Raw genomic sequence first — 16,743 nt, forward strand, 5'->3', positions numbered from 1 at the left:
AAATCTAGAGTAAATAATTAATGATTTAAATCTATTATTTACCCAACCAAAAAGGGCTTTTTTATTTTGTTTGTCGAATGAGTTTGTATGTTTTATTTTTAAATAACGTGATGTTTGATTAAAATATGATTCCAATTATTATTGATTAAAATTATGATGAAAAGTTCTTCTTAATACAAGATTAATATGAAAGTACAACATGCGTCACCACTTTAAGTTTTAAGTGAAAAATAGATGTAAGGTATTTAATTTCACTTCAAATAAAAGGAAGTCTTTGAACATAAAAAATGTGAGTGTAGCATATTTCAATAAATTAATTTTACAAAAAAAAAATAATGATCATGTAATATATGCATATAAGAATTATTAAGTATTTATAATGCAAGAAAAACCTTTTTTGTTCTAATTAACAAAAAACATAATAATTATGAGACTTGCTACTGCTCAATTGCATACAATTCAAGTCGAAGACCAAGACAAAACATAAATGACGGTCAGTGGTAAACTTTCGTAAAATTAAACTCATAAGTTTGATCTTTTTTTCTTTTTTAAAGAAAGTGATTCAATTTCGTAATAATTTTTAACATGTTTAAAGTTTTAAATTAATGTGTTAACTTTATTGCTTTTAGTGATTTTGTATAATATTAAGGAAAAATTTTTGATTAAAAAAAAACAATGGCTCTAATAAATGAAGCGTTTGTAGTGATTTTGCATCTCAGACATTGAGCAAAAGCAACACGTTGATGATTTCTTTTATATGTCTTTCAAAAAGTGCTTTTATGTTCGGTTTTTCTTTTTTTGTTGAAGAATTTGAGTAAATATTGTTTTATTGAGCAGCAATTAACCCCTGTTTTTTCCTATGTTGATCACACCCCATGACTCCTTATGCTCTTTTGCTTATATTCCAAGTTGTTCAAGGATCCCAATTCCAAAAGTTTTTCAATATTCAATCATATATATTCTCGGAGGATTAAAGGCAGGCAAGTCTGGAAGAAGAGTTACCAAAATCAAGAAGGAGATTTGGTAATGGAGAATTTGCTATGGCTAATAGTATTCTTGTAAGGACTGGAGAAGGAAACTGATCTTCTCAGTTCTCAGTGGTGAAAAGAAGGTGAGTCCAGCCCCAGGAAAGCATATAGAAACCGCCCAGAAAAATCTAGAATTTTCAATTTTCACACTGCTGAACTTCTTTTTTTCTATGTTTTTGGTAATCCATAAAATAATTTCATTTCCCCCTTGAAAAGGTAGGAAAACAGCCCTAATAATGAATATATATATATAGATATATATATAGTTCGATCTATAAAATTAAGAATAGTTCTATGTTCAATCAATTGAGAATTATGGAAATTGCATAGTTGATGGATGTAAAAGAGGGTTTCGAATCATGACACTAACATTTTTTATGCAAAAATTTAGCTAGTTCTCTACCATCAAACATGGTGGAATTTAAGTTCATAATAAAGAGTAAAAAAGTAGAAAGATTAAAATAATTTTATAGTATAAAAATATAAAATAGATTCATACGTTAGAATTCTTAAAGGAAAACCTTGATAAACGAGGGTGAAAAAGCGGACAAAAAAAAGAAGTGTAGAACAAGATTGGACTGCGTGCCGCCATGTCAAAAAGTTCTCCGATTCATTCATACGCAATAATGATCTCTTTTACTTTCTCTTCTGTGTAATTGTGGAACATAGAAGCTTCTGGTTCTTACTTTTAAGGTTGTTTTCACTTTTCGCTCGAATTTATAGCTGCAGAACGTCAAATGATATTAGGGGTAAATTGGTTATCTCCTTCTATAGAGATTATCAGTAATCAGTCAGAGTAATTTTTAATTTTAAATTTATCTGACATATATATTTATTTGTATAATATTACATCAATTTTATTACGTTATTATCTCATAATTTTTTATTTTTTGTTTATAAATAAAATTATGTGGTACTATAATCCTAATTTTTTTTTTACATCTTTATTTTTCTCTTCTTTTAATTTTTTTAATTCTGATTCTTGACTTGACTATTTTTAATTTGAGTGTTGAAACACAGACAAAAAATATTACCTATCTTTGCCGAATCACTTTCTTTATTCTCTTATAATTTTAGGATTTTGATTTTTTTTTTATTTTTTGTAATTTTAAGATTTTGACTCAAAGATCGAGATTAGAGATGACAACGAATCGAGACGAATTTTTGTTTGTCTCGAACCCGACTTAATTTTACATCCGTCAAACCTAAACTCAACTCGACTTGAATTTTTTTATTTTTTAAATATTCAAACTTAAACTTGATCTAATATTATATAAATCGTATCCGATCCGATTCAATTCAAAATTAATAAAATATTATTTTTAAATATAAAATATTATTTTTTAAATATAAATATTTAAATATATAATTATATAAATAAAAAATTATTTTAAAAATTATTTTTATATAATATCATGTCGGGTAAGATTTGTCTAAAACTTGAACTCGATCCGATTTTGATTTTTCTTTAGTGTTATTCGATTCGATCCAATCAAAAATTTGATTTAAAAAAAAAATCGATTCTATAAAATCAAATCAAGTCAAAATTCATCGGGAATGAATTGGATTGTCGACCTAATCGAGACTCAACTAAAACGTATATAAAGAGCAAAAGTTAAAAGGAAAGGAATCCCTGGTGAGAGAGAGAGAGAGAGAGAGAGAGAGAGAGAGGACTAAGGAGATGTTAGAAGGCAAAGCTGTGATCAAAGAAACAGACATGCCAGAGAAGATGCAAAACCAAGCCATGGCTTCTGCTTCTCAAGCACTTGATCTTTACGATGTTTCTGACTGCATCTCAATTGCTGCCCACATCAAGAAGGTGTTTGCTACTAGATACTCAAAAGTACAGGTTTTGCGACATCTTTAATAGTGGTATATTCAACTGATTATATTGGTGGGGTTTGGAAATTTTGCAGGAATTTGACAAGAAATATGGAGCAGGATGGCAATGTGTGGTGGGTTCAAAATTTGGGTGCTTCTTCACTCATACAAAAGGGACTTTCGTTTATTTTGCTCTGGGAACCCTCAATTTTCTCATCTTCAGGGCAGCATCTTAATATTATGAAGATAATAAGAGTCTGAGAGGAGGCCAAAGGGCAGCCAGCCATACCAAAAACTGCCAAGAGTTCTGTTCAAAATGGTAGACTAGTAGTTAAAATGGCCTTATCTTGTTTTTCTGAATCGATAGAGGCACAATACTCCAAAATTGCCTGTTTGCAGTTCATCAGAATTAGGATAAGGGATTTATTGTTTTCAATACTATTGGAATTAGAATAATGTAATTATTGTTGTTAAGAAATCCGTTGCTCTTTGTTATATGGTGTTTGTCTCTTTCAATCGGCAAGCTGCTTCTCATAGACCTGGAAGTCGGCAACTCCAGCCCAAGAAATGATTAATAAATATGTATGATTGAGTAGCTGTCATTACCCGAAAGGGATTGAGTCAGTCAAGCACGGACAATGGTTCCTTGCTGCCATGCCCTTCTGAAATTTAAGCTTGACATATGGAGGTTCAATGGTTGATTGAGTAAATATTGCGTCTGAATGAGTAAATGGTAAGTTTTTTTTGTTTTTTTTTTTTAATTTTTTTTAGACAAAATTGAGTTCCTTTGTTGCATACAAACACACTTAAGGCCTTTTGGATGCATTTTGGGGATTAACCTGCCATAAATCTATTAAATAAAAAAATTTAGTGAATAAAAATTTTATTGTTCAATAAGCCACGCTTTCTTATAAGAATTAATTGACACTTTCTTATAAGAATTTATTGTTAAATATACATTGACACATATTTCATTAATAATTATCAGAAGTATATCGTTTGTTATCAAAAGATTATTAAATTACATTAAGAGGTTATTAAAATTTTTTCAAAAATTACCAAATTGTATCAATAGTTACCAAATTATATTATAAATTACCAAAATTATATCAAAAGTTACCAAAATTTTATAAAAAATTATCAAAATCAAAATTAAATTATTAGTATTTATCATAGTTTTTATTAGTATTAAATTACTAGTTTTTGGACACATGCATAACACATATAATTTTTATCTCTAAATATTTATTTTAATAAAAAATTATATATATTCTGATAATAATAATAACAAAAATAAATACTAATAATTTAATTTTGATTTCAATATAATATTAAATTTTGATAATTTTTTATATAATTTTGATTTTGATAATTTTTTGTAAAATTTTAGTACCCTTTAACATAATTTTAGTAACTTTTGATATAATTTTGGTAATCATTAATAAAATTTTGATAATTTCTTATAAAATTTTAGTAACCTCTTCATGTAATTTAAGTAACATTTGGTAATTATTGATAAAATTCATGTCATCATATATTTAATAATAGATTTCTACAAGAAAGCACATGTTCAATTCTAATTTAAGATAATTTTTTTTATATATAATAACATTATTGTTTCATTCAAATTTAAAATTTTTTTATGAAATTTTTTATTGAATAGGTTTATGGTAGGTTTATCATAGTTTTCCAAGATGAAATTTCTATATTCATTTCTGGTAATAATCAAGTTTCAACTCTTGACAACTTCAAGTATAAAAAAATTTATCAAAACTTAATAATAAATTATGAATAATTTAATATAAAATCAATAATAACTTGACAATGAATCACGATTAATTTAGTAATAAATCTATAATGATTTTGTAGTAAATAACCAAAAACTAAGTAGCAAATCAATGATAATATAATAGTAAATATATAATAACATAATAGTAAATTATTAATAATTTAGATGTAAATTATAAATAATTTAGTAGTAAATCATAAATAATTATGTTGTAAATCAGTAATAATTTAGGAGTAAATTAGTTAATTATTGATAATTTTGTAGTAAAATCATCGATAAATTAATAGTAAAATAGTTATAACTTTTAAGTAAATCATTAATAACTTAATAGTAAATGAAACTAATTTATCATTAAATTTCACTAATTTATTATTAATTTATCATTAATTTTTTACTAAATAATTAATTATTAACTATTAAATTACCACTTATTTTTTAATAAATTATCATTAATTTACTACTATATTGTTATGCATTTAAAATTATATTATTATGTCTTCCGTAATAATTTAAAGATTTCTTATTTAAGTTTTTTTTCCTTTCATTTTCAATGTTTTATTTTTATTGTTTTCATTGTTGAATTAGTTAATTAATTTTAAGATTATTTCCAAAGTAAAATTACAATTTTAAATAATCGGGTATTAAATTATTTATTGACTGAACCCCTTAAAAGGTCCAGTCATTTTCGATACTCTAGATGCGGTGGGAGTCTTTTTCACCATGCATCCAAATGGAATCTTACACTAGATCATACGATGTATTTCAAGAAAGTATTCATGAACTATATGATATATCCGCTTCATATTAAAAAAAGAGATCTGGATTATTTACAGATTTCAATTTATCTAGATATCACATCTATGTGCCAGGCTTTTACTCTTGAAATGGCTTAAATCTAAATTTACATTTGTCACTAATAGCAATGAAAATTTCACAGTTGAATTATATCTTTGAATACGAGATATGGCCAACACTTCCAACGCTGCCTCCTTTTGTCAACCAAAGTAAGGTTATTTACAATGCTGAATCACTGACCTCTTGAAGCTATGCATACATTGAACCATTAAACAAGTTGGTAAAGCAGAACTTAGGCAAAAATCTCCTCAATTAACCAGCTCAATAGTTGCTTCTCTATATCATCCACTACTTGCATTGTGTCATCCACAGAAAATCCTTTCCTCCAACCCAAGTCCCATATTCCACTTGAAACTTCACTGAGCTTTATATCTCTTTCCAGCATTGCGTAAAGACTATCAGTAGGATAGTTTTCACTGGCAAGTTCGCTATAGCTTCTCAGATCCTCAACACCATTACAAGTTTTCTTTAATAAATGGTCTAGAGAGATACGACTTTTGGCATTTCCAACCAGGGTTAGTAACGGAGGGTGGACCATTTGAGAATCAGGAAAGCTTCTTCGTCGAACAATTTCATTTGCACAATCCAAGGAGAGCTGTGTGTTGGCATCTGTGAAGTCACTGATGCCAAATTTTTGTGACGTTGGAGGAACATTCACATGAAGATGAAAAAGCTCCTCTGCATGATTGAGAAAAGCTGGACTGCTCAATAGCAAATCCTTTAGACTGGTCCTTCTCATGAAGCTTTCACTGTTGGTTCCAATTGGAATGATTGGGTCATCATCAACTACTCCAATAGATCTTCTGCTGTTTTGATCGTCAGTAGTCACCAGAAATGCATCTATGTATTTGCATCAATAGGAAATTACATCAGAAATGCATGTCTCTATGTATTTAAATCTCTAATGTGAGCACATGGCAGCTGACTAATGACACCTACAGCAACTGTGCTTTAATAAATTCAGTCAAAAAGGGTGGTGTTACCTCCAATCTGAATAGTGGTGTGTTCTGTTCCCTCTTTTGTAGGAAGTTGATCTGCAGTTTCAGTGCTATATCCTTTCCAAAAAGTATCATTCTCTGATGCAAGATCAATTCTCTTTCCAGCCAAAACTGTATCATTTTCAGATGCAAGTTCAATTCTCTTTCCAGCCAAAACTGTATCATTTTCAGATGCAAGATCAATCCTCTTTTCTTCCAAAACAATATCAGTTTCAGATGTAAGATCAATCCTCTTTTCTTCGAAAACAATATCTCCTTTGCATTCTAATTCCTCAGTCTGCACAGAAGATAAACTGCATTTAGTTTTCATTCCTTTTTCATAGCTTAATGCATAGAGGTATTTCTAATCTGAAATTTAGAATTATGACAGCAGAATGTAAACTTAAAAGGACTCACAGTTATTTTCGCAGATGTAGCCTTGCTCACTTCCTTTTCCTTTTTTGTTGGGCTCCTTTTCTGACCACTGGGACCACGGACTACAGTTTCTGCTTTGTGATTGGAGTTGGACTTTGCAATAGCGCTTTGTTGACGGGAAACTTTATTTTTTGTAACATTTGTTCCATTTTCAGGCTTACTGGACTTTGGAGGGTTAACCTTGGCTTGATCTTTAGACCTTGATAAATTCTTTGCTTTTGCTACCTCCTTCTCAACTGGTTTCCTGCTGCTTATTGCAGGTTTTGGTATCTTGTCAATTTTCTTGCCAGTTGCCTCTTTCTTCAGCGATGGCTGAGTTACAGGACCCAAACTCTTCATCTTCGTAGAAAGCCTCTGCTTAATCTTTGCTTCTTTTTTCACAGGTCTGGCCTCCTTCTCTTGGCTGTCTTTAGCACCATCCTGCTGGCTAAGACTCAAACATCTATTGTTGGAGTCAATTGTTTTGGAAGGAGGCACCTCTTTTGTTTTCACCTTTTTGAGCGCAGTTTCTGTGTTTAAGGTTCCCTCCTCCTGCAACACTGGCACAAACTTCTCTTTTGGTCTCAAGTGCAGATCATATCGAGGTTTTATGAGTACAATAGGTGGACTATCATTAATCAACCTCTGTTCAGAAAAGAAGTCCCTGGATTGATGGGAATCAGGCTTAATCTCTTTGATGGAGTTGCTTTTCTGAAGTTCTTTAAAATGCATGGATTCAAGGATGTCCTTCAGCGCCCTCCTCTCTGGATCTTCCTTTCGAAGCACAAATTGAGACTTCCTTACTTTTGGCACATCAATTTCAAAGATAGGCCTCTGTTGACTAAAAGTCTTCTTACTCTCCAGCTCTTCCTGGGAATTTGTCTGCAATGATTTTGAGGGCATTTCTTCTAGGCCCATAAGCTTTGCAATCAAACTTGGGCCACTTGCCTTCTTTTCTACAGCTGCTGATGAGATAGATGAATCCAAGGAAGGAAAGTTTTCAGTTTGGAAAGTTGAAGATTGGCTCGAGCTTGTGGACGGGATATCTGAAGCTGAGTCCAGATATCTTCTGCTGCAGCATCTCTTTTCTTCAGCATTTTGGTTTGGCAATAGATTTTGCCTAGCTAGGCTGTCTCTAATGGCTTTCCTAAGCTCCTCAATGCAGTCTCTTGAAGAACCATCAGCAGAAAGGCGTGGATTTTTTATCCCCATTGGATGGTTTCGCTCCCCAACTGGACTTGAATTCGTTCTCTGAACCACTTGATCATTTCTCATCCTATCGCATTTTTCCTTTTCCTTCTTCTTCAATCTGGCCATATAATGAGATGCTTCTTGCAATTTCCCAAGCTTATGTAGAGAGTCTTGCAAATCAAGCGCTCCTTTCAACAAATCTTTTGCTATATCCTTCGAATGCCCATCATACCAAAGCCCTTTGGACCATGAGTCAATTACCTGATTCAGCTCGTGCGCTCCTCTTGAAACCTCCAAGAGCTGACAGGAAGATGAGCTATGTAGTTCTTCTATGGACCCTTCAGACATCGTCTCTTCTCTTTCTGCCATCTGCCCCACATATAGGTTTGATCTGCTCTGTGCTTTTCGGCCTTCATTCTTATGCTCCATCTTCTCAGAACCACTTTTGGACCTTCTAATTGTTCCGCACTCTACCACTCCTTTTCGATCATCACATGTAACAAATGATCTGTACACAACTGATCTCAGACTGTCTTGAGGCATATTCTGTGGCCAAAAGTCAGATAATTTGCATACAAATAACTCAAAGACCAAATCCACCAATGCTAAATATTTCTCATTGGATGATGCTTACATGCTCTTGATATTCTAATCAGTCTTTGCATTGGACAATGGTTGTCTGAAACAGACAAAAGCAGCACTTATTCGGCTCTGCTTCAGTGAAAACAACATAAGCAAAAACCTCAATCAGTTGCCGCCCTAATAAACAAAAGCAATGCCATTAAAAAAAAAGGGAAAAAGAAATTCCTTTTCCCTTTTGAGTGTTTCAAACTCTGGCTGTTGAATCATCCCAGTGATTCCTTATCCAAACAGATAGTTGAAACTAGGTTGATCATAAATCAAGGTTTGAGCAAGAGTTTGACCATAAATGAGGATGAAAGATTAACTTGTATAATTCCATTACATGATCAAAAAGGACATAAAGATTCCTATATATCAATCAAACCAATTCTTTCTCCTTCACCCAATACTCAGAAGCAAGAATGAAAACAAAACCATCCCAAAAGAAACAAAAGAAGAAAGACCCAGATGAGAAAATGCATGTAAAAAGGAAAAAAAAATCAAGAGCGAGAGTTTATGCAGGGAACGCTGACCTGCTGCAAGTTAGCTAGCAGAGATTCAGATCCAAAGAGAAAGACAAAGCAGCCTCGTGCATTGACTTTGTGAAGCAGTGAAGAAGAAGTGTTTACAGGGGCTTTCGGTTTTCTCCAAATCAAAGAAATAAGAGAGACACAAGAAAAATATAAAGAAAAAGAGAATTAAAAAAACAGTTTATTTGTTTAGTTTAATGGGAAAAATGGGGATAATGAGATTGTTTAGGAAGATTATTAAGCGAATCTGCTCGAAAGCACCAAAATTTTAATCCAAATAACACTTCTATCCATGTTTTTCAATTGAAGATTGCCTTTTAGAAAATGTTTAAGAGGTGCAATTGTCAAGGTTAAAAACGTGTGTGATGCTTGTGGAGGAAAAAAGTAGGAAAAGGAAAACAAGAGACAAAGAAAGAATCAACCAGCTGACTATAATATTCCAAAAGAAATTGAAAATGAACCTCACACTTGAAATAAAATTAAAAAAAGTGAAAGTATAACAGCTTAGATTCAGAACTTCAAAAATTTGTCCGAAATTTTTACCTTCAATCGGCTGACTTGAGTGACCAAAATTTGGGAAAAGGAAAGAGGCCTAACCAATCATCCAATCACCAGTTCTCAGCCCTCAATGAGTTTGAGATTTCACTAACGAGAGAAACTTGGGAAGTATCCTCATTTCAACTAAACAGAAAGAAATTCAAATGGTTCAGATTTCAGACAATGCAGGCTTTAAATTTTATTTATCAGACAATGCAGGCTTTAAATTTTATTTATAACAGTTACCAAATGAAAGAACCAAGTCTGTCAATGTTGGAGTATCAGAACAGGCTCCATTGTTCTTTTTCATTCACATCACTTACCAAAACCTGTTACCATTAGTACACTACCACATTAAAGTTCAACCTTTCACCTGCAAATCATGTGCTGACATTGCCTTCTAGGTAAGGGCAAGAACCAAAGAACTATCAGAAAAATTAAAAATTAAAGTCAGGTCTGGTTATTCCTAAACCATTGAGAAAACCCACTTGCATCCATGTCTTAATCACCTCTCACCATCACATCATTAATTAAACGAACTTTTAATTGATTCAAGATTTACCTTTTCTATCTGGGTTTTCAGGTAGCCAGGTAAAAAATCATCAAAGCTGAAAATTGGACGGTTTAAGTGCAGTCACGGGACTCTTGCAATGTCTACATATACATATAAATCCACTACTTTTTGTTGCCTATCATAAATGTAATTGAATCGTCACCTCTACTTCTTTTGGCCACATTCTTCTATTGGCTAGTGCGCAAATAAAGTTATTGGCTAAGTCATGCTTTGAATTTCAAAACCCTTTTTACAAACTTGGACTGCTCAGCCTAGAAAGTTATCTGCAATTTGAAGTGAAATTGACTAAACCCTTTTGCCCATGCGCGATGCTGAGCCAAATGGCAAAGGTAACATTCATTTGGGATCATCAGAAATTTCTCTCAGCTTCAGTCATGTAATTTTTTTTTCTTTTTCTTTCTTCCTTTACAGGTTGTCAATGATAGATATATCTTTTTGGACCATATGAGTGCATTACCTGATTCAGCCCCTTAGCTGAGCTCTCATTCAAACCTTTAAAAAAAAAAACAAAAAAAAAAAAAAAAAAAAATGGAAAACAAATGCATTAAACATTTAACAACAGTTGCAAAAAAAAAAAAAAAAAAAGCCATTCTATGCGAATATATATGACATGTTTTGCAGCAAGTGATGATTATATGATTCATTAAGTTGTTGATTACAACTTATTAAGATAATGAAGAGGCTATAATTCTTGTTAAGGGTGGTAATTTTAGTGAATTATGTTTGTTTTTTGTCTACCCTTTAAGTTTTAAATCCCTATTAGAATGTTAATAAAATGATCGAATTTGTAAGATTTAAATATTTCACTTACAAATTTTAAGTTTAAATTTTATTATCAAGAATCTTTTTAATGAATCATTTATAAATTTATTATCTGCTTTAATTTTGAATAAAAAAACTTCCCTCACTTTTAAATTTTTATGTTTTAAAAAAAAATCTCTATGCAAAATTTGTGATTGCAGCAATTTATTCCCTATAGCCAATAATTCAACAGCACAAAGACAACAAAATATCTTTTATTTAAGGATCAAAACGCTCTTCACAATCACATCATTCTTTCCGCTTCAAGTGGGGGCAGTGAGCACATGCCATGTATTTTGATGGCACAGCATTTTTGCTACTAAAGCTTCTAATTATTAAGCCTAAAAGTGGTTAATCATATTAGTAAAGACAAGGGCCTTTGACAATTAGACAAAAGTTTCCAAATGTTCATGGTAAGCTAAAGGTCAAGCTATAATGCAGTCATATCAACAATCAAATAAATAAATAAAAAAAAAAACACATTTTTGGATGAACAATCAACAACAATAAATTTCCGACATGAGATCCTATGTTATGGCCAAAAAACTTTTCGGAAAAAAACAAAACAAAAGGGGATGTCTCACTATCAAAATATACCCTTATTTAGTTGCTTCTTGTAAATATAAATCTTATTGTCGGGGCATGTGAAATTTGAAGACAAAGTTACCCTCCTAATATTTTTGGAAGGGAATTAAATTATTTTTCAAAATAATAATTTTATTATTTTAATAATTTAAAATTACTCCACATAAAAATTTTAAATTATTATCAAATACGATGATTTAAAATCATTCTCTAACTTTTGTTCTTTAAAAAAGATAACATTGGGAGATAAGAATTTACTTTAAAGTTTCATACTAAACTATAAGTTATGGCTAATATTATTCAACAGTTTTAATCTAAACATTTTTTTCATAATCTTATATTTAATGTAACATTGTTAGTAGATAGATAATGAATATACAAATTCTGTCTTATATATATATGTACGAACACAAAGTAAATGACATTTGACACTTGCATGCAACCATCTAGGGTTTCCAAGTTTGTAGTAATTAATTAATTAATTAATTAATATCCACAACCTTGTTAGGTGGACATTAATTCTTAGCAGATTTGGTCAAAAATTAAATGTTTGTTGACAACAAAAATATGTCGGTGGTGGACATTGATTCTCTTTCTCATCACCCAAAAATGTCTTAGAAAAAAAGTACTGGAAATGTTTAATCTGCGAAATAATTTTTCATTTTTCTTTCCTTTATTAGATTTCAGAGAAAATAATTTGTTTTAGTTTGAAGCTTAATTTGACAAAAAATTTCAAGAAAAATCAATGAGATCGAAATATAATTAAAGTTTAGTTTAGTTAATTTATATTATCACACATAAAAGATGATATTTAATATATTTTAAATTTAAATTTTAATATTTATAATTTTTTTTCATTCTCAAATTAGGGATCTCTTTTATTTAAAAAAAAAAATTAATTGAAAGCTAAAGCCATATAAAATACTTACATTGAGTTGTAGCCGTTTGACATTCCTTTGTCCTCTTGGAAGGCAATTTGAAAGTGAAAATTGCCACGAATTTCAATAGTTTATTACTTTGAAATTTAAAATTTAATAGTATTTTTACACTTTCACTGTTCAATAATATTTCCATTGAATAAAAAAAATGTTGTATGTGTTAAAATTTAAAATTTAAAATTATTAATTATTATTTTTTAAAAGTAATTATATAAATCAATTAATTTAAATTCTAATTTCTTCTTCGTATCTTTGCTTGAACATCACTTGCTAATTAGTTGCTGTGGAAATTATTCTTAAATAACGTGATAATTTTAGGGATTCATAACATGATTAAAAAATTACAGTCTCCCAAGATTTCTAGTTATTTTGACTCAATCAACCAATAATAAATAATTTTTGTCAATTTGGTTCAATTCAAGATATATATCTTGGTTGACTAAAAAACAATCTAAAATTTGAAATACTTTATCCCTCATTGAATTTCTCCTCATCATGCCACTTAATTGTTGAAAATATTCTGCCATTTATCTTTTCTGACTCTTGGTTTTGTCCTAATGTTACAAGGTTATGCATTTCCTTTGGATATAGAGGCAAGGAAACCTTAGATTAACATAAAATTTTATGAAATATGAAGATTCAGGAGAGGAAAGGGAAACCGAATTTTACTACAATTAGGGTATTGCAATAGAGAAAAAAGGAGAATGCACGCTGTCACCTCAAAAATGGCACCCAACTGATTCAGGGTTTATATCTCAACTAACTATATTCTTTTTCCTTAAGTTACCGTCTCCTTTCTTAAAAATAAAAAAAGAAGACAGCAGATGAAAGGTATAAAAATTAGTTAAAACAGTTAAGCTTGTATGTTTTTTCTCGGGCATTTTGCCAGCATTGACCTGTCTCAACAATTTGACTTTTTTTAGACAAAAACCCTTCAAAATTACCATATATGTTGTTTATAGTATATTTGTGACAATCGTCGACCCTCAAATTTGTTTCCAAAACGTGCACCTTATTACAATTTCTTGGCGCAATAACAGAAAATAAGATTAACTGCTCCACGCTCTATCTCTTCAACCCAGCAGAATCAGATGAACCCTTTCATTTTCAATCATTAGCCTCTCATTTTGAAGGAGTAGTTTTTCTCTTTTTCCTTTTTTTTTTAATCTCATAGAATATATGATATTGTTATAACTAAAAACCGACGAAGGGGACTTTTCTTTTTGTAATCATTTTCACCTTTGCTTCTTCTTTGTTTTTCGTTGTTTAAACAAAGAAGAAGCAAAAAGATAATAAGCAGCTTGCATTGACAATGGTTCGAACATTGACACGTCGGTGCAGCATTCAGAGCTCGGGATCTTTTAGGAGAATGCTTGACAATCCAGGAAGACAGCAGCAGAATCTGATCCCAGGTGGTAATGATGTGGAACATGTTGATGATAATCAGCAATCAAGGCGTATTGACACCAGAAATGCAGAAGACCAGTCGATGGAGAACCAAAATAAAGGAGAGTCTCCCCAAGAGAGGCCACAATCAGGTGAAGTTCAACGTTTGTGTTTTTTTTTTTTTTTAACAAAGAAGGCCATGGCCTGTGAATATAGTAAGGGATTGCAGTTGTTGATATTTGAATCTCATATTTATCGGATGCCACTTCTTAAGGGTGATTACATGAATTAATTGAATTAAGCTCCGAGTTTTAATTCAACACCTTTCTATGTTAATTACCATAGCTACAGTTCACGTTCCATAAAATTCCATCCTATCCATTGATATTTGATCAAATTCTCTATAAATATGCTTAAGTTCTTCTCATCTTGTTGACAATTAAGTGGTATTTTCTCATGATTGATTCTCATTTTCATATTCTAGCTAATTTGCATATGAAAATTGCAATTCCAAAGTTGCATAGGGTTGAAAGGGGAATCTCTATCACTCTTTTTCTTCTCATCTCAAGGAAGAAGATGATGCTAATGATTCTTCTAATAACTTGTTTTGTGGTTGATACAGATATGGAACAGATGAAGGAACGGTTTGCCAAGTTGCTGTTGGGTGAAGACATGTCAGGAGGAGGAAAAGGTGTTTCTTCAGCTTTGGCTTTGTCAAATGCAGTGACAAACCTAGCAGGTAAAATATTCCTGTCAAAAATCTAATTACCAAAAACATGGAGGCGCCAGGTTTCAGAGATGGCCATGGTGCAATCTTCTGGCTTTTCCTTTCCATTCCAAGATACAACGTATTGATAATTTTGAGCCTAACGGATGGTCCTTCTCATTCACATCTCTCTGTTGGTCAATTATAATGCAGCATCCATTTTTGGAGAACAAGGGAAACTAGAACCTATGGCTCCAGAAAGGAAAGCAAGGTGGAGACAAGAAATGAATTGGCTTTTATCTGTAACTGATCACATTGTTGAATTTGTTCCTTCACAACAGAAATCCAAGGATGGAACAAACATGGAGGTCCTGATCTCTCTCAGAAATTGAGCACATACAGATTTTTTTCAAGCTATATTAGGACAAGTTACAATTCTTAAAACTGTTACTTTCATGCTGCATTTTGATTAAAATTTCACCATATTGACTCCCAACAGTTTGTTTCAACTTGATAGATTATGGTCACAAAACAAAGGAGCGATCTGCTTGTAAATATACCTGGCCTGCGCAAACTCGATACATTGCTTATTGTGGGTAACTTATCCTTCTAGTTTCTAACCTGATAAAATCACTTGATAATATAGCAAAGATTAACACTATGGTTGCTGATCAAATTATAATGAACAGGAGACTCTTGACAACTTTGGACAAGAAAAAGAATTTTGGTATGTGTCGAAAAATGATGATCAAGAGAACGAAAACAGCCAGAGGGATGGCAAATGGTGGCATCCAACTGTTAAGGTTCCTGCAAATGGGCTATCAGAAACGTCAAGAAGATGGCTGCAATCTCAAAAGGAGTCTGTGAGCCAGGTATTAAAAGCAGCTATGGCCATCAATGCTGAAGTCCTATCTGAAATAGAGATCCCTGAAAGCTACATCGATTCCCTCCCCAAGGTAAAGAAATGCTACTCCCCATCAACTAGAACCTTAAAAGAATTTTTGTAATTTTGATTGTTCTTCCCCATGATGTCTATGTAGAATGGAAGAGCAAGTCTTGGTGATTCAATCTATAAAAGCATTACAGTAGAGTACTTTGATCCAGCGCAATTCCTCTCAACCATGGACTTGTCCACAGAACACAAAGTTCTTGACCTTAAGAACAGGATTGAGGCCTCTATTATTATTTGGAATAGGAAGATGCACCAGAAAGATGGAAGGTCTTCTTGGGGTTCAGGTGTCAGCTTGGAAAAAAGGGAACTCTTTGAAGAAAGGGTACAGATTATTTTACGCCTACTCAAGCAGCACTTTCCGGGACTTCCACAATCTGCACTTGATATATCTAAGATCCAAGAGAATAGGGTACAGAAAGCATTGCAGTTGGCGTTTTTATCTTTCCCTCAATGTATTCTACTTTGATAAACTTATTTACTTATGAACTTCACAGGATGTAGGACACGCTATCCTGGAGAGCTATTCAAGGATTCTAGAGAGCTTGGCTTTCACAGTCATGTCAAGAATTGAGGATGTCCTTCACGCTGATAAACTTACTCAAACATCATCACCAGCAAGATCTGACATGTCCTCCAACCCCGACGAAGATGCAGCGAGGTTGAGTGCTTCAGAGACACCAACACTCTCAGATTTCATGGGTTGGGATATTGGTTCCACAAGGAGTAGTTCAAGAGATCTAGAAATCTACTTTAAGGGTGATAATGACAGAAAAACGTCAAGTCTCCACTTATTCCCTCCCCAATAAAAGCTTCCTATCTAGAGACGCTTGAAAACTCTAGTGGCCTAAGAAGTCCGAATGCTCACGATATTTGACTGATAACCGCTAACATTTGAAGCAAGGAAACAAGAGGAAGTAAGAGGGAACAAAAAGGAACAACAGAAGGGCAACTATAGGGGAAAATAGATAGTTAGAAAGCTTACCTTATGCATATATTCAGCCCCATGTAGGATTTTATTGGGACAGTATCTTTCAGAGT

At 32.1% G+C, this 16,743-nt stretch overlaps 2 protein-coding genes and 1 pseudogene across 6 annotated transcripts; 2 read left to right on the top strand and 1 right to left on the bottom strand.

Moving 5' to 3' along the window:
- Positions 1–2,651: 2,651 nt before the first annotated feature.
- On the top strand, positions 2,652–3,364 carry LOC111300337 (dynein light chain 1, cytoplasmic-like). Its single transcript, XM_022895970.2, has 2 exons — positions 2,652–2,847; positions 2,945–3,364. Exons 1-2 carry the CDS (start codon positions 2,710–2,712, stop codon positions 3,083–3,085), a joined length of 279 nt encoding a protein of 92 aa, XP_022751705.1. The 5' UTR covers positions 2,652–2,709; the 3' UTR covers positions 3,086–3,364.
- A 2,049-nt stretch (positions 3,365–5,413) lies between these two features.
- LOC111300850 (uncharacterized) lies at positions 5,414–10,239 on the bottom strand. 4 transcript variants are annotated; one of them, XM_089747155.1, is made up of 6 exons: positions 10,010–10,239; positions 9,230–9,907; positions 8,710–8,786; positions 6,888–8,621; positions 6,477–6,768; positions 5,417–6,333 (listed from the first exon to the last, which is right to left on the bottom strand). In XM_089747155.1, exons 4-6 carry the CDS (start codon positions 8,616–8,618, stop codon positions 5,726–5,728), a joined length of 2,631 nt encoding a protein of 876 aa, XP_089603281.1. In that variant the 5' UTR covers positions 8,619–8,621; positions 8,710–8,786; positions 9,230–9,907; positions 10,010–10,239; the 3' UTR covers positions 5,417–5,725. The 4 variants fall into 4 exon arrangements, with proteins under 4 accessions (XP_089603279.1, XP_089603280.1, XP_089603281.1 ...); XM_089747156.1 differs by having other exon boundaries at positions 5,531–6,333; positions 9,770–9,907; positions 10,010–10,215; XM_089747153.1 differs by lacking the exon at positions 10,010–10,239 and having other exon boundaries at positions 5,414–6,333; positions 6,888–8,786; positions 9,230–9,957.
- Positions 10,240–13,832: 3,593 nt separating this feature from the next.
- Positions 13,833–16,719, top strand: LOC111300852 (rop guanine nucleotide exchange factor 9-like; annotated as a pseudogene). Its single transcript, XR_016329688.1, has 7 exons — positions 13,833–14,199; positions 14,670–14,786; positions 14,967–15,121; positions 15,271–15,345; positions 15,443–15,709; positions 15,794–16,114; positions 16,200–16,719. The product of XR_016329688.1 is annotated as a rop guanine nucleotide exchange factor 9-like (transcript).
- The last annotated feature ends 24 nt before the right edge of the window (positions 16,720–16,743 follow it).

The sequence above is a fragment of the Durio zibethinus genome, chromosome 18, assembly GCF_047325235.1.
Source record: "Durio zibethinus cultivar Kanyao isolate XHJ-2024 chromosome 18, ASM4732523v1, whole genome shotgun sequence".
Taxonomy (NCBI): Eukaryota; Viridiplantae; Streptophyta; class Magnoliopsida; order Malvales; family Malvaceae; genus Durio; species Durio zibethinus.